Source organism: Sprattus sprattus (assembly GCF_963457725.1).
Source record: "Sprattus sprattus genome assembly, chromosome: 12".
Lineage (NCBI taxonomy): Eukaryota > Metazoa > Chordata > Actinopteri > Clupeiformes > Clupeidae > Sprattus > Sprattus sprattus.
The window spans coordinates 8,875,853-8,898,328 of record NC_137910.1 but is presented as its reverse complement, the minus strand read 5'-3'; the positions used below and the strand labels follow the sequence as shown (position 1 = coordinate 8,898,328).

At 46.3% G+C, this 22,476-nt stretch overlaps 1 protein-coding gene across 3 annotated transcripts in view; it reads right to left on the bottom strand.

The window, feature by feature from the left end:
* Positions 1-42: 42 nt before the first annotated feature.
* Positions 43-22,476, bottom strand: part of fbxo11a (F-box protein 11a) — a 22,515-nt gene continuing 81 nt past the window's right edge. Inside the window, exons 1-22 of one of the 3 annotated variants that reach the window (XM_080849423.1) lie at positions 22,295-22,476; positions 10,205-10,347; positions 9,608-9,689; positions 8,682-8,826; positions 8,388-8,517; positions 8,042-8,125; positions 7,661-7,793; positions 7,429-7,535; positions 5,545-5,656; positions 5,083-5,189; positions 4,772-4,909; positions 4,123-4,340; positions 3,625-3,805; positions 3,077-3,199; positions 2,820-2,905; positions 2,644-2,720; positions 2,345-2,488; positions 2,105-2,215; positions 1,909-2,016; positions 1,680-1,788; positions 1,489-1,587; positions 43-1,112 (exon numbers count right to left, since the gene is read on the bottom strand). The exon at positions 22,295-22,476 is cut by the window's right edge and continues 81 nt beyond it. In XM_080849423.1, the coding sequence (XP_080705549.1) occupies positions 983-1,112; positions 1,489-1,587; positions 1,680-1,788; positions 1,909-2,016; positions 2,105-2,215; positions 2,345-2,488; positions 2,644-2,720; positions 2,820-2,905; positions 3,077-3,199; positions 3,625-3,805; positions 4,123-4,340; positions 4,772-4,909; positions 5,083-5,189; positions 5,545-5,656; positions 7,429-7,535; positions 7,661-7,793; positions 8,042-8,125; positions 8,388-8,517; positions 8,682-8,826; positions 9,608-9,689; positions 10,205-10,347; positions 22,295-22,382 (2,655 nt within the window). In that variant the 5' untranslated portion in view covers positions 22,383-22,476 and the 3' untranslated portion in view covers positions 43-982. The remainder of the gene's footprint in view (positions 1,113-1,488; positions 1,588-1,679; positions 1,789-1,908; positions 2,017-2,104; positions 2,216-2,344; positions 2,489-2,643; positions 2,721-2,819; positions 2,906-3,076; positions 3,200-3,624; positions 3,806-4,122; positions 4,341-4,771; positions 4,910-5,082; positions 5,190-5,544; positions 5,657-7,428; positions 7,536-7,660; positions 7,794-8,041; positions 8,126-8,387; positions 8,518-8,681; positions 8,827-9,607; positions 9,690-10,204; positions 10,348-22,294) is intronic. The other 2 variants (XM_080849424.1, XR_013968854.1) reach the window with 2 other exon arrangements.

Below are 22,476 nucleotides of genomic sequence, written 5' to 3'. Positions count from 1 at the left end.
CAAATTAATATATTTAATAAAATAAAAGATATTCAAGTACATTAAGATTTTTGCTTGAAAATACAAATCTACATGAGAAAGCGTTAAAATCAAAATCTCAATAACATTTTTTCTTTAAAAATAAAAAAAAAGATGAACCAAAAACAAAAAGGTGAAAAAGCTGAAGTGCTGGGTCATCTGTCCGTACTTGTTTACACACACACACACACACACTTACATACGCACGCGCACACACACACACACCAACACACTTGTCCGTACTTGTACACAACAGGACTGCTGCTTGGAGGACCGGTGGCGGAGAACGTATCCACGGGAGATTCCGCTTCCTGACGTGAACCGTTACCCCCCAGTGGCTCAGGGACAGGCCTGGGGAGGTGGGGATTGGCTAGAGGAATCTCTCAATCTGTCTCTCTCTCTCTCTCGCTTTCTTTCTCTCTCTCTTTCTTTCTTTCTTTCTTTCTTTCTCTCTTTCTCTCTTTCTCTCTCCCCCATTCACCTCCCAGCCTCCAGGAAGGGAGGGTGTGGAGGACTAGGTGCTGGTCATGCACCCGGTTCTGCGTTATGACAGCTCCTCCCATCATTTAACTTTTTTTTCATTTTTTTTCATTTTTAAAACTCAGGTCGCAAGAAATGAAACTGAAAAACAAAACAAAAAAAAAGCCAAGTCCACAGCAGAATATGCGTTCTTTTTTTTCCCTCCCATTACCTCTTGTTTTGTTTTAAATATAAACGTCCCCTCTGCTTGTGTTTTCCTTGGAGATATTTTCTCTTTTCTTTCGTTTGTTTGAAGTTGAACGAGTCCTGTGAAGTGTAATTGTATTACATGTAGCTTGGTGGCCCCACTGGGTTGGTCTCGGAGCACACACGACGGGACGGGTTGAGGTGTGGGGAAAGGGAGCGGTGGGGGGGGGGGAGCGGGGAGTACACAGTCCTGGAGAGGCGGGGGGGCCAAGGCCTCGGGCAGAGGGGGGGGGGGGGCTCAGTTGTGCTGCAGGGTGTTGGACTCTATAGGGGGTGCCGAGTCATAGAGTGTGTCCGTGTCGTGTGTGGGCTCTCCGGCCAGTGTGCACGGGTTTGACAACGTCCCAGCGCCACAGTCACAGAAAAACCTGATGAGACAGAGACAGAGACAGAGAGAGAGAGAGAGAGAGAGAGAGAGAGAGGTCAGCAGGTCAATGACTAGACAGATAATGTTTGTCAGAGGGAGAAACTTATTGACCAATTGTCTAGACAAAATTTTTACTTTCAAATATTATTTCACTCTTAATCATGCACTTCAATTTGCATATCACTCTAGATCATGATGAATGGCAAGATGTTATTCAGCAAATCCTGGACGTCTACATGTAATGTCTAAGGTGTAAAACACCGGGCTATGAGTGGAATACTATGCTTCCCTGTTAGCATTCCTGGGAGGGATTACACACAAGTGGAACCACTTACTGAACAACATGTAAATGAAGAAATACGCAACAAGGGACTAACCTATCATGCCTAATAAACTCTACATCATGCCCTTGATGGCACTTCTTGATGCAGTTCACGCAGATGGCGTTGCGGTCTGTTGTGTTACAGGTGTGACACCTAGGGGGCAGAGGAAGCACACGATGAACACAGGTGAGGTCATGTTGACAGCTACGTGTGATCAGTAATAGAAAGATGGGGAAGGTGTTTACCTGTAAAAATCGTGCATTGGATAGCTGGTGTAACTGGAAATCTTGTACAGGCACTGACCTCTACTGACCGCCTTTTCGATAGCATCTTGATTGTTCATGATTTTATTATCTGCAGGGGCGGGAGAAGAGAAGGCAGTGGTCTGTCAATGCCGACTCGGCCAATTCATTCGACGGGATTCAACAGTTCAGTGGTACATCTATGGATAGAACAACCTCTTTTTTCGCTCACCTTTCATAGTAACGTTGACACCAGATGCTAGAAACAATCCTCCAAAGCGGTTATTGAAAATCTGATTGCCCTCTAACGTCGCCGTGGCGTGGTTTGTGATCTCGATACCTGTTCAAGAAACACGAAGCCAACCGTTAGTCAAAATCCTTCCTCGATTTAATACAAATAATCATTTCATTTGATCTCTGGTTCCTACCTGCGGCGAAGCCGTCAAATATCCGATTTTTCCGTAATACAGGATGGCTGTTGGTACTAATGAGGACTCCGGCCTGAGCATTTCTGAAGATATCGTTCTCCTCGAGCAAGCCTGTAACACACACACACACACACACACACACACACATCAGTATCGCTCTGTCCAAACGGTTTCTAATCTACTTGCTGTGGGTAACAGATAACGCCCAGGGACCCACGGGAGTCCATCCTGGCAGCTCACCTCTTCCTCCGTTGAATATGCAGATGCCACCATCCCTCCCGTCGTGGATCTTATTCCTACGTAGCGTTGGGTTGCTGTCCGTTTTGATCCACACGCCGGCCATGGCATTGTCAAAGATCTCATTGTCTTCAATGAAGCCCAGACCTAGGATCAGGGTTTGGAAAGCGTTAACGGATTAGTCAGAAGGTAACAACAGTTCTCACACCAAGCTAAATGACGTTAAGTCTGAGGGACACTGATGGGAACATTTTGCACCAGAAACACATTTGGAGACGAACATGATAAGACTGTGACCTTACCAGAGTTGTAAACAAGAATGCCGCCGTTCTGCCCTCCCCAGATCTTGTTCCGTCTGATCTTGGGGTTACTGCCGGTTCTGTGGAGTCAGAGAAGGCCGACATAGAACATCAACACCTTACAGTGGAAATATAACTCAGTCCTGTGTCGGTCATAAGGGGTTTTTACGATCACACACCTGATCTGGACACCAGAATACATGTGATTGTAGATGTCATTGTCCTCCAAGACACCATGGCCATTGTCATAGAAGTACACGCCGACCTGTGTGTGTACACACGCAAACACAACATATTTAGGGTGTGATTATGGTAATGCACTCAAGAATTTTTTTTTGGGCTGACCGAAACACAAACATTGGTGTACACACACACACATCCACCCACGTTCTACGCACACACACACACACACACACACACACACACACACACAAACCTGTTTTCCGCTGTGGATGCGGTTCCTCCTCAGGACTGGCGTGCTCCCCGTGGTCACCCAGACGCCGGCTAGCGTGTTACTGTACACCTCGTTCTCCTCGATCACGCCCTGGCCCTTCTCATGCTGTGGACACGCCAACACACATCTTTACATCCCTGTGGCCACCTCAACACATATCTACATCTAATACCTTAGATGGCTTAGCTATGGTAAAGTTAGCTCTTCCCCATGCTGAGGGTACAACACGCTCCAACAGGTGCTTCATACACTAGTTGAGGGTGGAGGATTATAGTGTATAGTCTATGGTGACTATAGTTGGGACTATAGTGTATTATAGTGTATTGTCTATAGTGACTCATGTTGAGGGTGGTGGACTATAGCGTATAGTGACTATAGTGTTGAGGGTGGTGGACTATAGCGTATAGTGACTACAGTGTTGAGGGTGGTGGACTATAGCGTATAGTGACTACAGTGCTGAGGGTGGTGGACTATAGTGTATCGTAGTGTATACTCTACAGTGACTATAGAATGTTTGGCCATTCCCATACCACGTAGATGCCTCCGTGCTGTCCATCGTGGATCTTGTTGTGCCGAACGATGGGGCAGCTGTTTGTCCTGATCTGAATGCCAGCTAAGGCATTGCCATAGATGTCGTTGCTTTCTATAAGACCCCGTCCGTCGCCAAATATGTAAACACCGCCTTGGTTCCCGTTGAAGATGGCGTTGCCCCTGTGCATGACAGACATAAACAGTTAAGGCCCTTGCATGCTTCTAAAGGGAGCATGAATTGCTAGGTGCTCACGCGTTGCGTTGGGGGTGTTGCCAAGCAATTCACACCTAGAACAATAGGCTTGCGTAAAATGGCCAAGTCTAGAAAAAGGGGCCGACGCACGCAAGACGTAAAAGTCGCGCAAGGGGCTTGCACGGCCTCTTGCGCTTACGCTTACGCCTCTGAGCATAAACCAAGCTTTAGTCCTTCTCTAGCACAAACACACAAAGCACTACAGGTAATGACAGTAAAACAACAGATTATATAGCCCAAGTACCTGATGGTTGGATCGCTGTTGGAGGTGATCCAGACCCCAGCAAAGTTGTTTGCATAGATCTTGTTCTCGATGAACTGGCCTCGGCCCTTCTCGTGCACGTAGATGCCGCCCGTCTGCCCGTGGTGGATCTCGCAACGCACCACTGTGGGGTTGGCGTAGGCCTTCACCTCGAAGCCTGCGATCCGGTTCCGGTGGATGTTGCAACTCTCAAAGTAGCCCTGTGAGGGGGAGACAGCATCACAGGGGCTATGTTTAGTCTGACAAGCTGTGTCTCTGTGTCTGTGTCTCTGTCGAAGGGAAGGAGACCAGCGGGGACATACAACAAGCTCTTCCTCCACAACTCCGAAGTGACAAAACAGCAGTGGATGGATCTGCATAAATTTACAATTTTTTTTTGGGGCGAGTGGAATTTTCGGCACCAGATTAAGGCGCTTATGTAACTACTTGTGCTGGAGGGGTCTGTCAATCCAGAGGATTAAGCCTCAGGATAGCAATGCTTTCCTCTTCAAGACGATGAAACAGGCACACACACACACACACACAGGCGCGCACACACACACACACACACACACACACACCTAGTGCATCTACAACTTTCTGAATGATGATGGAAGAAAGCCCTCAAGAGCATAAAGCCCATTTCACCTACCATGCCATGGTCAAAAGTGAACACGCCCACGTCTCTGCCATGGTGGATGTGGTTCCGTCTAATGATGGGGTTGCCGTGGTTTTTCACCCAGATCCCAGCTAAAGCATTGTTGGAAATCTCATTGTCTTCATATATACCCTAGAATGACAGAATGAGGTCATTATTAGCTTGAAAATGGGGTCTCTGTTCGGGGCATTAAATGCAACATTCCCTAAAAACATAACAAATGTATTGGTTTCGAACAAAACTTGATATTTCAATGTACATTCATTTATACATTTGCTTTGTGCTACAAGGATGATTTGCTTTACCTGTGCGTGGTCTGTGATGTATAGACCCACGTTCTCACAGTCGCTGATGTTGCAGTGTTTGATGGTTGGACAGGCGCCCTGTCCGCTTACGCAGACGGCTGAGCCCACTGCAGGCACACGAGAGAGAGAGAGAGAGAGAGAGAGAACAGACACGTGCTTAGCTTTGGCAACAGGCTAACACCAGCATGGCACAGGGGGAGGTGGCCAACACACCCGGCAGCGCACCCACAAATCTCTCTTAACCAAATGCTCAACTGGCAAGCCATCCCTGACATCAGTGAAATAGCTATGTTAGGCGTTTAATCGCAAATTAAGATCCGAAAGAGAAATTCAGTTAAGGCTAGACACAATGTGTACACTAAACTATAAACTATACTAAATGCACAATAGTATTGCAGGCCGGCCTCGGCTTCAGACTGCTCAAGGCCAGGTAAGGGCACCAGCCGTCATTGGGATTCATACCGGTGCAGGTGCTGCGGATGATACAGTGGTCGATGATGGGGCTGCAGTTGACCGTGATCTCCAGGCAGTGGTGGGCGTTGTGGTGCTGGGCTGACTTGTCATCAGGGTTAAACTAGAGAAGACACACAGAAAGATTGATCAGGACTCAGGAATATTCATTTAAGCTCGCCTGTGGAATATAAGGTGTGCAAGTTAAAAGCACAAAGGGGGCTCTGTAGATTTTTGCTTTCTATCAGTTTTATACATTGTGTCAGTACAAGGCCACTCTTTTGTGTTTACTATAACTTCACAACATGTGACATTTTAGGGAAATAAAGTGGCTGAGGCAAGCTGCAACAATATTTGTTCATTTAATGCTACAATGAATTATTCAATAACAACTCGGGCACGAAGGCAATGTGAAGCCTGGGGTTGTGGCGACTGCAATGGGCTTCTCACTGAACACCTGCAGCACTGAGTATGCCACATCCTCACAGCAGATAGCCAATAGCAAGGGTAACCACGCACAAGCACAAGACGGCAACCATAAGACATCCACAAACCTAGACGGCTCTTTTCTGACAGCGTTTGTGTAATCATCCTTCTCGAAACTGATGGACTCTTAAAACCTGCCCAGACCACCATCTGAACATCATGGCCTCTAAAAACCTGCCCAGACCACCAGCTGAACATCATGGACTCTTAAAACCTGCCCAGACCACCATCTGAACATCATGGACTCTTAAAACCTGCCCAGACCACCAGCTGAACATGGACTCTTAAAACCTGCCCAGACCACCAGCTTAACATCATGGACTCCTAAAACCTGCCCAGACCAGCTGAACAGCGTTAAGGCAGCGCCGGTGCCCAACACCTCCCATGGTTATAGATTACTTTCATAAATAAAAGTCTGTACAACTTATAGAATAATGTAAGTCACTGTCATGTTCATACTGGGATGAACTGACACTACCTTCTTTAGTTGACCTATCTGTGGAGATGGCTAGGTCTCCTTATTGAGATGCATTAAGAAACTGATGCAAATCTCCTTCAGAGAACAGAGCATAGTTGCGTTCGGTCTCCTAGCCTTGGATACAGATTTTATTTCTGTTGTGTTGGAGAGAACAATGCCAGCACAGCTCACATCCACCAACAGGCCTATTTTTATGATCTTTTCATGATCTGATGAAATTCCACAGGCTTGGCTACCAGGAAATGCCAAAGCTTTGTACACTGACAGACCTGAACAACCATGTTACATACAATATCTGCCAGTCACGCATTCAAAAGGATGCCAGAATGTAAACACAAACTCCTTACAGAACACCAATAGTGTACACTTATTATTATTAACCTGCTGGCTAGCTAGGTGTTAGAATTGACAAACCATTCATCTGGAGGGACAGACAAAACCATTGCCATACCTACTTCAGTCAACGTAACAGATTCTCATTATCCACTGTTTTGGTTTTCTTCTTGCCCTCCTACCGCCTGCACCAACACTCTGAACAGATGAGTTTCAGGGCGCTGCCGTTCACACCGCTGAGACAGTGTAGCCACATTACGAACCTCCAAGCATGCTAATAGCATGGGGACCCCGTAAGGGGGTTCTGGAAATGGCATTGTAGTCTCGCGCACGAAATCAGACACATCAAGGGGGTTCTCACAGAATTGTGGACTAACATAACCAGCGGTTCTAAGGGCCCCCCGTCTAGCTCGTGCCTGTCGGAGGTGTTTTTTGGTATATAGATTTAGATGGAACAGGCACATCCAGGGCCACCCGTGGCTGTACTAGTGGGTCTAGCACATGGAGGCTCACGGTCTGATAAACCTACTGTTTATTAACCAAGTGGGGGGGGATACAAAAAAAATATATAGCCCACGTACGTGATGTTCATAACTTACCTTTATGGTCATATAGCCCACGTACGCGTCCTCAGATCCCTCCATGAACACAAATGTGGAGTCTCTCGTGTTTTCAATGATGACTTTATCAGCTACTTTGCCAGGAGCTAAAATTAGGGACGATAAATAATTATGTTAATTAAAGGTACAGTACTTATGTGTGTACAGAGGCAGCGTATTTACAGGCCAGGGAATTATGATCATGAATGACTGTGCGGGCCGCGACACATACCAGCTCCTATCATTGTGATCGGTGACTCGATATAAATCCACTCATCCGTGTAGATCCCCGAGTGGACAAATATCAGGCCATCAAAGTGGGCCTCCTGGACGCCTCCAAGGGCATCCTCAATGGTGTCGTAATACTGGAACAGCAACACAAGGAGTGGCATCAAACAAACAAACAAGGGCATCCTCAATGGTGTGGTAATACTGGAACAGCAACACAAGGAGTGGCATCAAACAAACAAACTAACAAACAAACAAGGGCATCCTCAATGGTGTCATAATACTGGAACAGCAACACAAGGAGTTGCATCAAACAAACAAGGCACCGACCAGGTCGAGCTTCAGAAGAAGACGACGACCAAAGAGCTGAATACTGAATACTCACCAGCATGTTCTCCCTGCCTTTGTATCGTGCCGGGTTGCTGTAGAAGTGTTCAGCGAAGCCTGGCTTGACGTGCGCTCCTTTGTACTGCACAAACAAATAAGACCCAGTTAATCGTGAATAATGTTAGAAGAGAGCGACCGGAGACGCCTCCTTCTAGCTGGCCCTTCATTCACCTCCGTACATGAATGAGCCAGCAAGAGAACAGCTTTGGGCCAGCAAGAGAACAGCTCTGAGCCAGCAAGAGAACAGCTCTGAGCCAGCATGAGAACAGCTTTGAGCCAGCAAGAGAACAGCTCTTTAATTGAGACGCATACAATGAGAACAGCTCTTTAATTGAGGTGCATACCAGCTGCTGAAAGCTCTCCTTCCAGGGGTTGGGCTGTTCGTACTCATCAGGGTTGATCTGGTAGAATTTTCCGGACTCTGGGTGCATCATGGGACGTGTGTACTCGAACACGTCCATGTAAAGCCTCTTCCTGCAATGCGCACACGCACACGCACACAGTAAGATAGTGAGAACATGAGGGACGGGAAATGGAGCTAAAAGCACACTTATCTTCAATGATGACTCCTGGGACATTATGAACAAATAAAGCAGGGTAGATGGTATTGACATAACAGAGGGGCATAGAGGTCTCACCATAGGATGGGGTCGTTGGCCAGCTCAGTGAAGCGCTTGCAGACACAGGCAGCCCGACACAGGTCCTGCTCCAGCAGGTACGAGAAGATCTTCAGGACCACCTCGTCAGGTAGTCTCACCTGGAGGTACTGCTCTGCTGGTGCAGCTGAGACAGGGAGAAGACATATTCAGACACGGCAAATAAGGGACGATTCATACGCAAAGAATTTATGAGGATAGTTTAGAGGTAGTGCCATGGTAGGGAGAGCATTGGCCGACAGGTGAAGTTTCAGTGATGTCACCACCTGTGCCAAATAAGGTAAAAGCACACCTGTCCTGGCAGTCATGGTTCACACATGTATTGGGGCCTGTGCAGTAGCAGAGTGGGGAAGTGGGGAAACCTAGTGGGGAAACCTCCACAAACCAAACCTGAACGGATTTAATAAGTAACCAGCGCTTGGTCTGGTCATTTAGCAGGAGTCACTGGGCAGGGAGTGGGAGCACGCTGACCCACACACTGACCCACACACCCTCATCCACACACGGGAGGTTCCCACACACCCTCATCCACACACGGGAGGTTCCCACACACCCTCATCCACACACGGGAGGTTCCCACACACCCTCATCCACACACGGGAGGTACCCACACACCCTCATCCACACACAGGAGGTTCCCACTTCCATGTAGTTACAGCATAGGGGCAGTGTGTTAGCATGCAGTGGCTAGGTTTTGTGTCTTTTGTTACAACAACAAACGAAGGACTCTGTTAAATCTCCCTAGACAATTTCCCTTACCTCTGCTTCTTAACACTTTTAATACAGAGGTCTTGATATTTATCAACAATAACGTTTATATTACAGAGATAAGATAAAGACTTTGTATTTCAGTACTATGATTGTGAACAGGGCTGGTATGATGTCTGGTGTAAATTGTGACACGTTACCTGGAAGGTCTTGTGATTTTCCAGATACTCTGGCACGTTTGGCTCGGTGGCCAAAGTTCTCTGTAGTTGAAGTCGAGGCACCCTGTGAAAAGAAATGTGATTAGATACAATATTGCCATCAACAAGCATTTCAAGACAATTCATTAAGTGATGCGACCGCTGCGAACAGATTCAAAATGGAGGTGATACTGACTGATTTTGTGGGGCCAAAGTAGGCCATTACCTCAAATGGCTTTTATCTAAATGTCAGCTGGCTTTAATGAAGCAGGGGCTCAAAATGAGTAAAATAACAGATTGAAACATCACCTTTGCAATGGGGGAGATAAATCACCACGGTGACAGAGCCAGGCCTCCTGCTCCGGCTCCATCACTCATAAATGTAGGGGGATGGGGGGATTTTATTCAATTCTCCGTATTATCAGAGCCTAGTTTTCCTAACAGGATTTCACATTTATCCAAGGCTAAAATATGTTCAAAGGGATATTTTCCACTGCAGGCTACAATGGGCCCCAGATTTGGCATCCCTGTGTGGGTAAGACAGGAGCTACTGTGTGCCCGGGCTGGAGTGGGACTCTAATGGCCTTTGCCTGAACTCACACTTGCCTCCATGCTCGTCTTGCTTGTGGGACAGGCTGTTCTCTTCGGTAGCAGTGACTTCCTTCGTAGCTGATACGGACTATTTTGAGCTCCCGGATTCCCAGATTCTTCTGCCACCATATCTGCTGCGGGAACCTCTTCATCTGCGGGACAAAAAAAGAGACAAAGAGGCTCAGCCAGTCTGCTCTGCAAAGATCTGCTGATAATAGAGTACCATATAGTTGGGTTTTGACACCACTCAAGACCACACCAGGGTTAACTCACAAAACCACTGAAAGCTTAAACATGCTTGCATATAACTTCATCACAGAAAACAAAAGAATTTGGAGGACGGCAAATACTCCTTCAGTAGAGGAAACTTCTCCAGCACACAGTACACCCCAGCCCCCTCAGCCCACAGTACACCTCAGCCTCCTCAGTTCCTCCCTCCACTATGCAGCGTGGGCGTGTGTCGAAAGCTGCCTTCCTGTGACCTCTGATTGACAGCAGTAATATTTGCCTACATTCCTTCCTTGCACAATGGCGGTTATGAGTAAGTCAGTGAGCGGGAGGGCTGCTCTTTAAGGCCCAAGGACACTTGTCTACTAACGTACACACACACACACACAGGTCAGCGCAGGCCCCTCCACATGCTTTAGCCTCAATAACAGGGGAGAGACGGACTGTAAACACCACAGACCTGTTATGGCAGAGACGCGCCACACAGAGGACTCTCAAGCAAGAGAGCAGGGCGTCGGAATACCTCCGTCACAACAACAAAACACCTTTAATCTTTGCTGATTACATGAAAAGGAGCCTCTTGAATGATACTTGAATGGAAAAGGAGGACGGCGTCCCTCTGTAGATAATCCTCATCAAACACTGCAGGCCCACGGAGAGCGAGCAGAGGACTGCAGGGTTGGATTTCCCCGGCCCAGCTCTGGAGGCCTTTCCTGCCAGCTGGAGGCGTGAGTCACTTGGCAGCTGTGCGGGGTTAAGCAGGTGAGGGGGTTGTTTTTGGAGAGGGGGTGTCTGGACACTACACTGACTGGCATGCCTCTGATGACAGCCATGTGCTCAACCCCAGGATTGACTGACACAGTTCCCTAAATGTGTTATGCCACCTCCTCACGGGAAACGCTGCGGGACAAATGTCCATCCTCACTCCGCTCCCTTAAATCAAAATGAAAAGACACACCAGAAGGAGGCGGCTTTCTTTCTCACAAGGGGCCGATATGTCTTTGTGACGCAGGAGCCAACTGCAGCAGCTGGTAATGGAACATGGTTAATCACAATAAACCAAGAACTCATAATAGCAATGAGCCTAATGTAACAGTACATCCGCCTGATGGAGGGCTAGAAATGGATACATGCTGGTGTATTTTGGGCACAAAATGCAATACTCAATCTGGAGTCTAAATAGTTGTTTACCCAAGAACTCTTTGGCAAATGTCATGAAAAAGAAAGCGAGGACCCAGGAGCCTTCATCCTGTCATGTCCATGCTGGAAAACCCTGCAAATAGGACCTTTATAAATTACAATTATCTACAATTGTCTATTTACAGAATTATACGTGAGAGGGAGTTCTAGCCTTAATCATGGGATGCTGCTCTCTCCAGTGTCTGTGCTGCTGCTCTCTCCAGTGTCTGTGCTGCTGCTGCTGCTCTCTCCAGTGTCTGTGCTGCTGCTGCTGCTCTCTCCAGTGTCTGTGCTGCTGCTCTCTCCAGTGTCTGTGCTGCTGCTGCTCTCTCCAGTGTCTGTGCTGCTGCTGCTCTCTCCAGTGTCTGTGCTGCTGCTCTCTCTCCAGTGTCTGTGCTGCTGCTGCTCTCTCCAGTGTCTGTGCTGCTGCTGCTCTCTCTCCAGTGTCTGTGCTGCTGCTGCTCTCTCTCCTGTGTCTGAGCTGATGCTCTCCAGTGTCTGTGCTGCTGCTCTCTCCAGTGTCTGTGCTGCTGCTGCTCTCTCCAGTGTCTGTGCTGCTGCTGCTCTCTCCAGTGTCTGTGCTGCTGCTGCTCTCTCCAGTGTCTGTGCTGCTGCTGCTCTCTCCAGTGTCTGTGCTGCTGCTGCTCTCTCCAGTGTCTGTGCTGCTGCTGCTCTCTCCAGTGTCTGTGCTGCTGCTGCTCTCTCCAGTGTCTGTGCTGCTGCTCTCTCTCCTGTGTCTGAGCTGATGCTCTCCAGTGTCTGTGCTGCTGCTGCTCTCTCCTGTGTCTGTGCTGCTGCTGCTCTCTCCTGTGTCTGAGCTGATGCTCTCCAGTGTCTGTGCTGCTGCTGCTCTCTCTCTCCAGTGTCTGTGCTGCTGCTGCTCTCTCCTGTGTCTGAGCTGATGCTCTCCAGTGTCTGAGCTGCTGCTGCTCTCTCTCCAGTGTCTGTGCTGCTGCTGCTCTCTCCAGTGTCTGAGCTGCTGCTGCTCTCTCTCCAGTGTCTGTGCTGCTGCTGCTCTCTGATCCAATTACATAGTGTGCAGGAACACCAGTCATCCTAATCATCCATTAGCACCTGTGAACCGGGCAGGGGCCACACTTACCAAGATGGCACACAATCACACCAAGTTTGGCAACAAAAGCACCAAAAATTTCAGTTACAATGACACTGGTGTGTTGCCTCTTGACAAAATCTCCTCCGGTCTTCTCTGTGAAATCCAGGCCGCCAGTGTGCTTCCTTCGGTGAAAATCATTTCACAGAGGACAAACGTCGTCATGCCGGGAGGAGACCGCTGATGGACTCCTGCTCAGCCTCTCGCAGAGCTAATAGAGAGAGCAAATAAGAGCCGAGAGAGCGAGGGAGCGGGGAGGGGAGACAGGTCTAGGCCCACTCCAGCAGACCTCCGGCCATTTTGACTTCATTGAGACCATTTGCCAGCGAGAGGAGATAAAAGGCTGCAGTGCCTCTGAGCCGCCCGCTGTCAGAAATCAATGTAATGACTTTGGAGAGAGGCACACTGCTAACCAGGTTAGAGCGACATAGAGTTTCACAAGGTCACACACTAAAGTGGAAGAGGTGATGTTTTAAAGGGCTGGGCTGCACCTCAGTAGGAAAAGGCTGAAGATAAGGAGAGGTCACCACACAGTTGTGGTCCACATGTCTAGTTCTCGGCACCACAGAAGAAGGTGTACTAACAAATCACAACAAAACGTCAAATTAAAATGACACTGAACCCTTCACTGTTAATGGCCATCCTAGGATCGCCATCTATATTATTTAAGGTTTTTTTAGTAGTGTCATTTCAGGACGTGGCAGCCTTACCTAGTCAAATTAATTCCATACTAAAAACACATCCAATGGGGAGCTCTCAGCCACCTCTTTAGAATGCTGTAATTATGCAAACTTCCATCATTCCATCCAGTCTGGTGTACGCTTGCCTGCATGCCGGGACACCGACTGCACAGCAACTACTGCCATCATCCAGGATGAGGGCTACTGCCATCATCCATAGACGGGGACTACTGCTATCATTCAGAGAGGGGGCTACTGCAATCATCCAGAGAGGGGGACTACTGCAATCATCCAGAGAGGGGGACTACTGCCATCATCCAGAGAGGGGACTACTGCCATCATCCAGAGAGGGGGACTACTGCCATCATCCAGAGAGGGGGACTACTGCCATCATCCAGAGAGGGGGACTACTGCCACCATCCAGAGAGGGCTACTGCCACCATCCAGAGAGGGGACTACTGCCACCATCCAGAGAGGGGACTACTGCCACCATCCAGAGAGGGGACTACTGCCATCATCCAGAGAGGGGGACTACTGCCATCATCCAGAGAGGGGGACTACTGCCATCATCCAGAGAGGGGGACTACTGCCATCATCCAGAGAGGGGGACTACTGCCATCATCCAGAGAGGGGGACTACTGCCATCATCCAGAGAGGGGGACTACTGCCATCATCCAGAGAGGGGGACTACTGCCATCATCCAGAGAGGGGGACTACTGCCATCATCCAGAGAGGGGGACTACTGCCATCATCCAGAGAGGGGGACTACTGCCACCATCCAGAGAGGGGACTACTGCCACCATCCAGAGAGGGGACTACTGCCACCATCCAGAGAGGGGACTACTGCCACCATCCAGAGAGGGGACTACTGCCACCATCCAGAGAGGGGGGACTTCTGCCACCATCCAGAGAGGGGGGACTTCTGCCATTGGTGTCACTACTTGAGATTATGCCCATGGGATAAAGCACTAAGGCATAAAAAAGCCTTCGAGACAGCTGCCTAACCTATGACCATTACATGCAAAGGCAGCAAAGGCAGAGCCAAATCATTGGAGTTTGCAGAGCGGCAGAGAGAGCAACCACATCCGCCTGAGTGTCTCACTGCCAACCAATGAAAAGCACCACTTCAGTGAGAAAGGAAAGTGAAAGCAGACAGGGTTGAGGCAATAACTAAGTCAAGCAGCGACGCACTGAAGTGCCTAGTCTACGCAGCCCACACTACCTACAGTATTGGACAGATCATGCTGTTATGAGATATACACGGTTGTCTGTTATGTGTGCAAAACCGTGTTGATCTCAGCTGTTCTGGAGACTTATTAAGCGTGGAATGCTGATGTGGCAGAGAGGGCCTCAAACACAACCTGACTAGTGTATTTCCGATTAATGAGGATGCGTACTTGCTGACAACCCATCATGATCAACAACTCGTTTGTTTGGTGGTAAACGTTTCCTCCAAATAGCATGTCAAAAGAGCAGAAAAGGCCTCTGAGTCGGCGGCAGAGGTAGTCACAGAGCCGAATCATCATCTGTGTAAAAGGGAGAGCTGGCATGGAAGGATAGGGGTGTGTGTGACGCAGCCTAGCAGCTCACCAAAATGAAACTAGACTGTTCTCAGAACAAACAACTCCAGTATGATGAGCATTAATATGTGATTAATACATGATGCACAGCAGCTTTGCAGTCCTAACATTGCTATAAATGGGCCTGCCAACACCAAGGGCCGTCGTTTTTGAAAGCAACTGGTTGACTAGTTCATTTCTGCCGTGTTATGGTGCATGACAATTCGGAATGTCCAACATGATATTTCCCAGCTCTGGCTTAAATGTGACAGTGTATTTTACTTCTATCTGCCAGGTATCAATAATAATGTACAATTTAGATCTTGTCTATTTAGATAAAATGCCTCGGCATGCCACATTATAAAAGCCTTTGATATAGTCATGGTCTATTAACCTTTGATATAGTCATGGTGTCTGTAGAGTTGGAGTCAGAGGTCCGACTTTAAGTGGTGTTCTATTGCACTTTTCCATGTTCAGGGTGGTCTCAAAACGCAGCCCTATCGGTCCATCTAGAAACCATGTAAAATGACATGCCGCTGCTGCCGGCATGCAGTCGAAAAATACAGACTGGGGCAGCATTCAGCAGGCTGTTTAGTTCAGTGTAGACAAGCCAAGCAGTCATAACAAGGGCTTTTCTCAACAGCGATAGCGTGGGATTTCTGTTTAAAATGGACTACTAACAGAAAAGCCTTGATCAGACTGCTATTACGCTAATAACTACATGGTGTTTATTGATAAACAAATCCACCAATCACAAACCACTGGATCACCTGGCCACTGAAAGGCCTTTGACCAATGGGAGATGGAACACACATTTCACTGGTGCACTCAGATGTGAAGTAGACATTTTTGGGGGGCAACCCTTAAACCCTAATATGCCTTTTAGGAAGAAGCCCTGTGGAATTAAAATCACAAACTTGGCCAAACTTTACCACAGACATGTTGATTTTGAGTTTGCGGGAAGACAGCAGCTAGCCTAAACATTGTATTTTAACACAATGGTTATTGATCCAAACATAATAAGAGTGCTTAAAAACCCAGATGTCCTTTCCAGTATTGTTAGATCCACATCCATATCACCCAGACCGAAACAAGATCATCTTTGAAAACCCCCAACACATGTACTGCACATTGTGCTGTTGTGATAACCCTGCTGAAGCTAGGTAAAGAGATGTTGAAGCGCAAGGCACACACAAACACTGTGATATCCCTGCTGAAGCTAGGTAAAGAGACGTCGAAGCACAATGCACACACAAACTGGCTTCCAGGACAGTCAGCGCCTAGCTTCCTGCAGCAAAAGCTAAACTACATTCCTGACCCATATTAAGAACAATGACATGGACAAACCTACAGCCCACTTACTTTTTTTTTTTTTTAAACTATTATTTTTTAAATCCCCATCATTCAAACAGGATGATGACGTGAGATCTCCGTGAGAGCACACATCAAGAGCTAGGCTACTTGGCTTTTTGTATTGTGCTACTAATGAAGAGATGAATCAGTTTAACAGCAATTTACCAACAACTCACAATAACAATGAGCCTTTTGTAACACTACATCCACTTGATGAAGGGCTGTAAACGGCTAAACGGTCAAAATGCAACTCTCAAGCTGTCAGCTCCCTCGACCTTCTAACCTGGCTGCTTCAACCAAGTAAGAGAGATTCACAGACATATCAAAGCAGGAGACAAACAGAGGCACCAGTGAGAGGAAATGATGGGCGATTCCAAATTTACCTTCAGGTGAGCGGGAGGCCATCATGCAGTCCACTGAGGCTATGCTAACGCTAATGCTAACCCCAGCTGGGGGCTTCAGCAGAAACCAGGCTGTTGCTCAGGCAGCAGTAGGAGCTCTCCCAGGCTACTAGTGCAGTAACCACTACAAACACGATGCCCTGCACCACCGCACAACACAAGGCCTCATCACAACACAGAGACAGAGACACCATGGAATCACCTATGCATCACCTTGAAAATGGGGATTTAACATAACACTCATTTTTGAGGTTTAAAAATTCTGCATTTGTTGTGCACTTAGACCTAAGCACAATAGTGCCAAACAACAGTTCGGAGCTCTGTTCAAAACAACATCATCTCTGCAACAATTCATCCAAAATGCATGATTTTGTGCATCTGGGATACTGGGGAAATTGTTTGGTTTCAAAACAGGAGGTGAGCAGGTCAAATCCCAAGGCAGACAACTGTTTTAATGCAGTCTTGCCCCAGGTTCTTCTTACTTTCTCCATTGATCTGGTTTTGTCTCTAATTTGAGGGGGTAGTCTGTGCAGCTGCCCCGTCTGACAAAAGAAGGCAATCTTCCAAGAAAAGACAAGGCTAGAGAGCTGAAGACGCAGGGGCTTGAGATGACAAAGAGGCCTGTGCTCAGCTGAGCCCCTGTGTGGATCTATTGTTTCAGTCACACAAGTAAATCATACTGCACATCTATCAGAGGGGAGGCAGCAGCACTGAGGTAGAACTGAACAGACCTGTGTGTGTGTGTGTGTGTGTGTGTGTGTGTGAGTTGACAGTCCTTGGAAATGTCAGAGTTGCACAAGTCCACTGAACAAAAGAAATGTTCTGAGGGGACACCAGACAAGATCAAACTAATCCATAACAGATTGTACATTTTCCCACATCCATCTATTAGTCTGATCAAAATAATCAATAGCAGATTGTCTATAATCCCCCCTCCATTTATTCGTCTGATGAAACATGTCTTCATTTTATGGCTAACAGTAATTTATCAGTAGACACCAACAAAGGAGAGACCGCATTTAATTAAGTAAACTACAATTAAAACGTCAGACAGGGACACAGATCACTGTTGACGAGACCATAGAAAAAAAAATACCGAACTTGACAAACACTGGAGCTTTTTCATCCTATTCTATTAACCCTTTCATACGATTCAATCTTTTGGATAAGCTTAATTGTTTCATCGGTCAATGATGACATTACATTTCTACAACACAGTGAATCTGCTTGAGCTTCAAGTCATTTTAGACTATTGCAACATACTTTAGTTTTTCAACTCCCCCCAAAACTTGGCAGCATTATTGTGGACAGACACTAAACATATGCCTTACAGATTGGGAATGGCCACTTTCTTTTGTTTCTCAAGAGCACACCCACTGTTTCACAGAATGTGTTATTTTACAAGGAAGAGGTATTCCACTGGGCTATAGGGAGTGAATGCATAGGAGGTATTCCCCTGTGCTATAGGGGATCGAGGGAGTGAATGCATAGCAGGTATTCTAGGGAGTGAATGCATAGGCTACATAGGGCCCAAAGGCCTACTGAATCTCAACCCCCCCCCCCCCCCCCCCCCGCAGAACACCAAAGGGATCTTTGCGTCTGCAGGTCTGGTGAAAATGCTACGCTAAACACCTCTGAAACGGACATGGCGAAGGTGGATTCAAACAGCGGGCGGTGGAAAATATTCAGGTACCCTATCTATGACATCACCCTTAATCCACCAGGACGTGAGAGAGCTCCAATCATATCACAGAATTAAACTCCATCCAAATCCATCATTTGCATCCTTTCCTACCAGGAGCCACAGCCCTCGGCTGATAGTATTCACCGTCACATAAGAGCACTAGTCTCTCTCATATACTACTGAGGCCCCATCACACACAGCCTCTGCCACATGAAGACCACATCATCACCAAACTAAATTAAACCAAATGCAAAATGCATGAATTCACTGAAAGCCCATCATCCTAAATAAACATCGAACCATATTCTTGCCACCTAGGCCTCGCTCATACAAATGTTGCTTACACAAAGACAAAGCCAATCAAGTTTCTCACAGGAAGAAATGAGCGGTCACCAAAGTATTGCTCAGGCATTATTAACACGTCACATTTTAGTGTGGAGAACATTTTGTATGCCACCAAACAAATAACCCTAAACAAAGAACAAGCATCTACAATCAGCACCACAAAAACCAAAAAAATATTTTTGGGTACGACGAATGTCTTAAATTACAGCCAAGTAGTAATGAATCTAATCAATAAAGAGCCTATCAGGGTAGGTGTTGATGGATGAACCAGAGCAGTGTCTAGGGAGCATGACCTTAATCCAGCCTAATTATACAAGGCTTCCTCCAGACTGATTAGCCAGATAGATTACACAACACAACTCCTCGTCCATTTCAAAAAAATATACTTTTGCCCATCCCTAATCCTCAATTCGTGCACTATTTTAAGAACATGGCTGTTTAAAGTTGTACACAACACTAGTAGACCTCAATTGAGTCAGCATGACACAGTTGGTAGGTTTTGAAAAGTTATGATTTGTGGCTAGCTACCTAGCCCAGTGTTAGGGCCATTAATCTTTAAGCTAATGTCAAAGATTTCTTTATAACCATAGATCAATGGGTCTGATCTGCTGATCACTAGAATGAGACACCTTGAGTGTAGCGAGGATCGGCTACTTGCATGCCAGAGACGACCCATGGGCGCCTGAGCCTCGAAGTTGCTGTTTGGTCATTGTTGGCACAAACCTGACTTGGTTAAAGATGGCAGGGCAAGCCACCTCCACTAGGGCTGCACTGAGACTGGCAATCAGGGCACTAAATCAATATCAACGTGGGTCACACACAGCAGAGAATACACACCTAGAGTAGAAAAACAAATACATAATTCTGTAATGCCTAAATGTCTTTCAGATGCACTTAAGTACTATGAGTACTGCCAACAGCATGCTTTCTTTCTGACTGATGGAAAGGTCAGTTTTTTTGCCTCTGATCTCAACTTCTGTTTCTTGTCAGATGCCTTTGAATGTTAGCCTACATTTATATTTGTTTCTTAAGCAGAAGCTTTCATCTTAAGCCACAGCACAGGGAGGTTATCTATTTTGTCATTTTGGGAATCCAACCCCAATGTCAGGACACTGCATGCTCCGTGATCTAGCATCTAGGATTAAAGAGTAACATTTTATTCATTCCACTTGCACACATGGGAATGCACCGTATTCAATAGCACGACCGCAAGCTCATTTAAACTTCAGGATAAAATTTACCAAGACCCACATAAGCCCCTGCCTGCATAACAAAAACCTACCCTTTGTTAAACTAAAAGACAACCTACATTAAACTACTACTGATCTCTCACACTTCATCAAAGCATAAACCACAACTCACTCTAAAAATATTACACATTGAATAGGCTGGGCCTTCTTGACAGCTGTCTGTAATCCTGTCAGAATGTTGTGAGGTGTGGAGAAGAGGATGGGGTTATAACGTCACAATGAGGTTTACGATTTTGAGAGTAGAGGCCTCATGTATATTCAAATGAGTCTGGGCCTATCCAGAAAGATGTATGAAATTCAAATTTGCATGCTAAGTAGCCAGGGAGGGCAGACTGGTGGGGAGGTACCTGCCTATCTTCACCAGACCCTTCTTTGTGTGCTCAATGTATAGTAACCAATAACAAAATGACTATGGTACTGTTGGTTTTGGCTGTCATTTGGCTAAACAAATGCCAAAGACAGGCTTGTTGAGGTGGCATGTTACACTTGTGACCAAAATCTATCTGCAAACAGGGAACACTGCTTTGTTTACAGATTTTAATATCTAAACACACTATGACAGACAAACACTATGCATGGATAGCCTTCCACTGAAATCCATTACAGTGTAATAAAACCATGAGACACAAAAAAGGCGTATCTTTAGTTGCCTTGCAAACGAGCGAGTTGGTCACTGGGTCAAGTTTGAATTTTTTCCATTTGCTAACTTAAATCTCCCAACATAAACAGCGAATTACCATTGGATTGCGGACACCAACTCAACTTTCATCAAGCTGTGCATCATGCACAAAAATACGCATTCTGCCGTGCCACCTACTAACCAAGACCGCCGTCTGCTTTAAGATGACCTTTTAAGACGAACGAAGCTTTTGAGTTATGACAGGTTCTCATCTGCGACTGTTCTCGTGTTTGTGGAGAATGTACAAAAATATGCAAAGGTCCAGTTTCCTGTTTACTTGTAAACAGTAATTACCTGTGCCCGATACTCACTTCGCTCTAGTCAAGGCACGTCGATCAATATATTATTTTACAATTCAGTTTGGTTTAAATAAGCAGCTTTATCATTTGGTAGACTAAACCTTTAGCCAGCACAGTTAATGTTGCTCCAGGTTACAACATTGCTGACGTTTATTGGCACCCAAAAGCAACGTTAGTAAATGAGCCATTGGCTAAGTAAAACCTGATTTACGCAAGACAAGATACAGAAAATATAGGTGACTGATACGTTAACCGGTTACTCGGAAGAGAAGCAGAGAAATACGACCTAATATGTATTTGTCGAAATGATTCAGTTACAGAAAAAAAAATCACGTTAACCTTAGCAAACATAATGGTGGCCAGCTTCTGTATGTTCCATTAACCATCCTAGGATAAGTTAGCTATCCTAGTTGGCCAACGTGAGCTAATGCAGTCGTCATAGCTGATGTTAACTAGTTAAAATAGGTGACAGTAACTGAAGTGTTCCACGCAAATAGATAACTCCAGCTATCCAATGCAACAACGGGATCACTGCGTCTTGTTTAGCGATTGATCGTCGTTACATAGTTTGATCACCGCACCGGTTGGGCATGCTAATTCGTTAGCATAGTAAGTTAGCAGACTGACCAACGTTACAGCAGTATGAAATGTTTGACTAGCATAGAAACTAATAAGTCAAACCATCAAGCTGCGGTGCTATAACTTACAAGTTAACGTTTTAGGGCTTGTGCATTACACTACAAAAGCAGCAAACTATGACACCTAATTCACGTAACAGACCAGACAACTGTTTTTTCAATTACACTTTTACACTCCATCCTCGCAAAAAAATGGCAGCTCTTTGCTCAAACCCAACGCAGTAAAAGCAGATTTTCAATGGCTACATCTCGGCGGCTAGCATAGCTTAAAGGGTTGCGCACCAGCTAACATTAGCAGTAAGCTAGGACAGCTCTACGAGGGAATGTTACTGTTGGTAAACATTAAAAAAAGAAACATTTGAGGAACACTGCATGCAGTTGTGTGCAAGGTTTAACTGGCGAATGAGAAACATGCAGTTAAAACATACCAACATTCTTCAGCAAAAGGCCAGATCAGTAAGGATTAACAGCAAACCAAGCCAAACAAAGCGCGGCCTACGCTAACGTCCAATAATGGAGAAGCCTCGGTGTTTCCTACTGACTCCAGATTAAGATTAATGGTTTGTCAACCCGCAATGTGCACACGTTTCAATGTAAAATCTGCACATAGATGACAAGACGTTATCTTCTCACGTAGTTGAATTCTGAATCGGACATAAAGTGATATGTTAAAATATGTGGTGGTTTGGCTACCTCTTTCCTGGTTGTTCCTTTCCGGCTGCACCGGGCGCGGCCTCGACACTCGCCTGGGTCTTCGGTTGGTAGCTCTGACGGAGTTCATTTGAGGTTTTTAGAATTTGAAAGAAAATAGAACCCTTCCCAATGTTCAAGATCGAGTTCAATTTTTAAGTGAATATTAGAAAAGGTATAACATT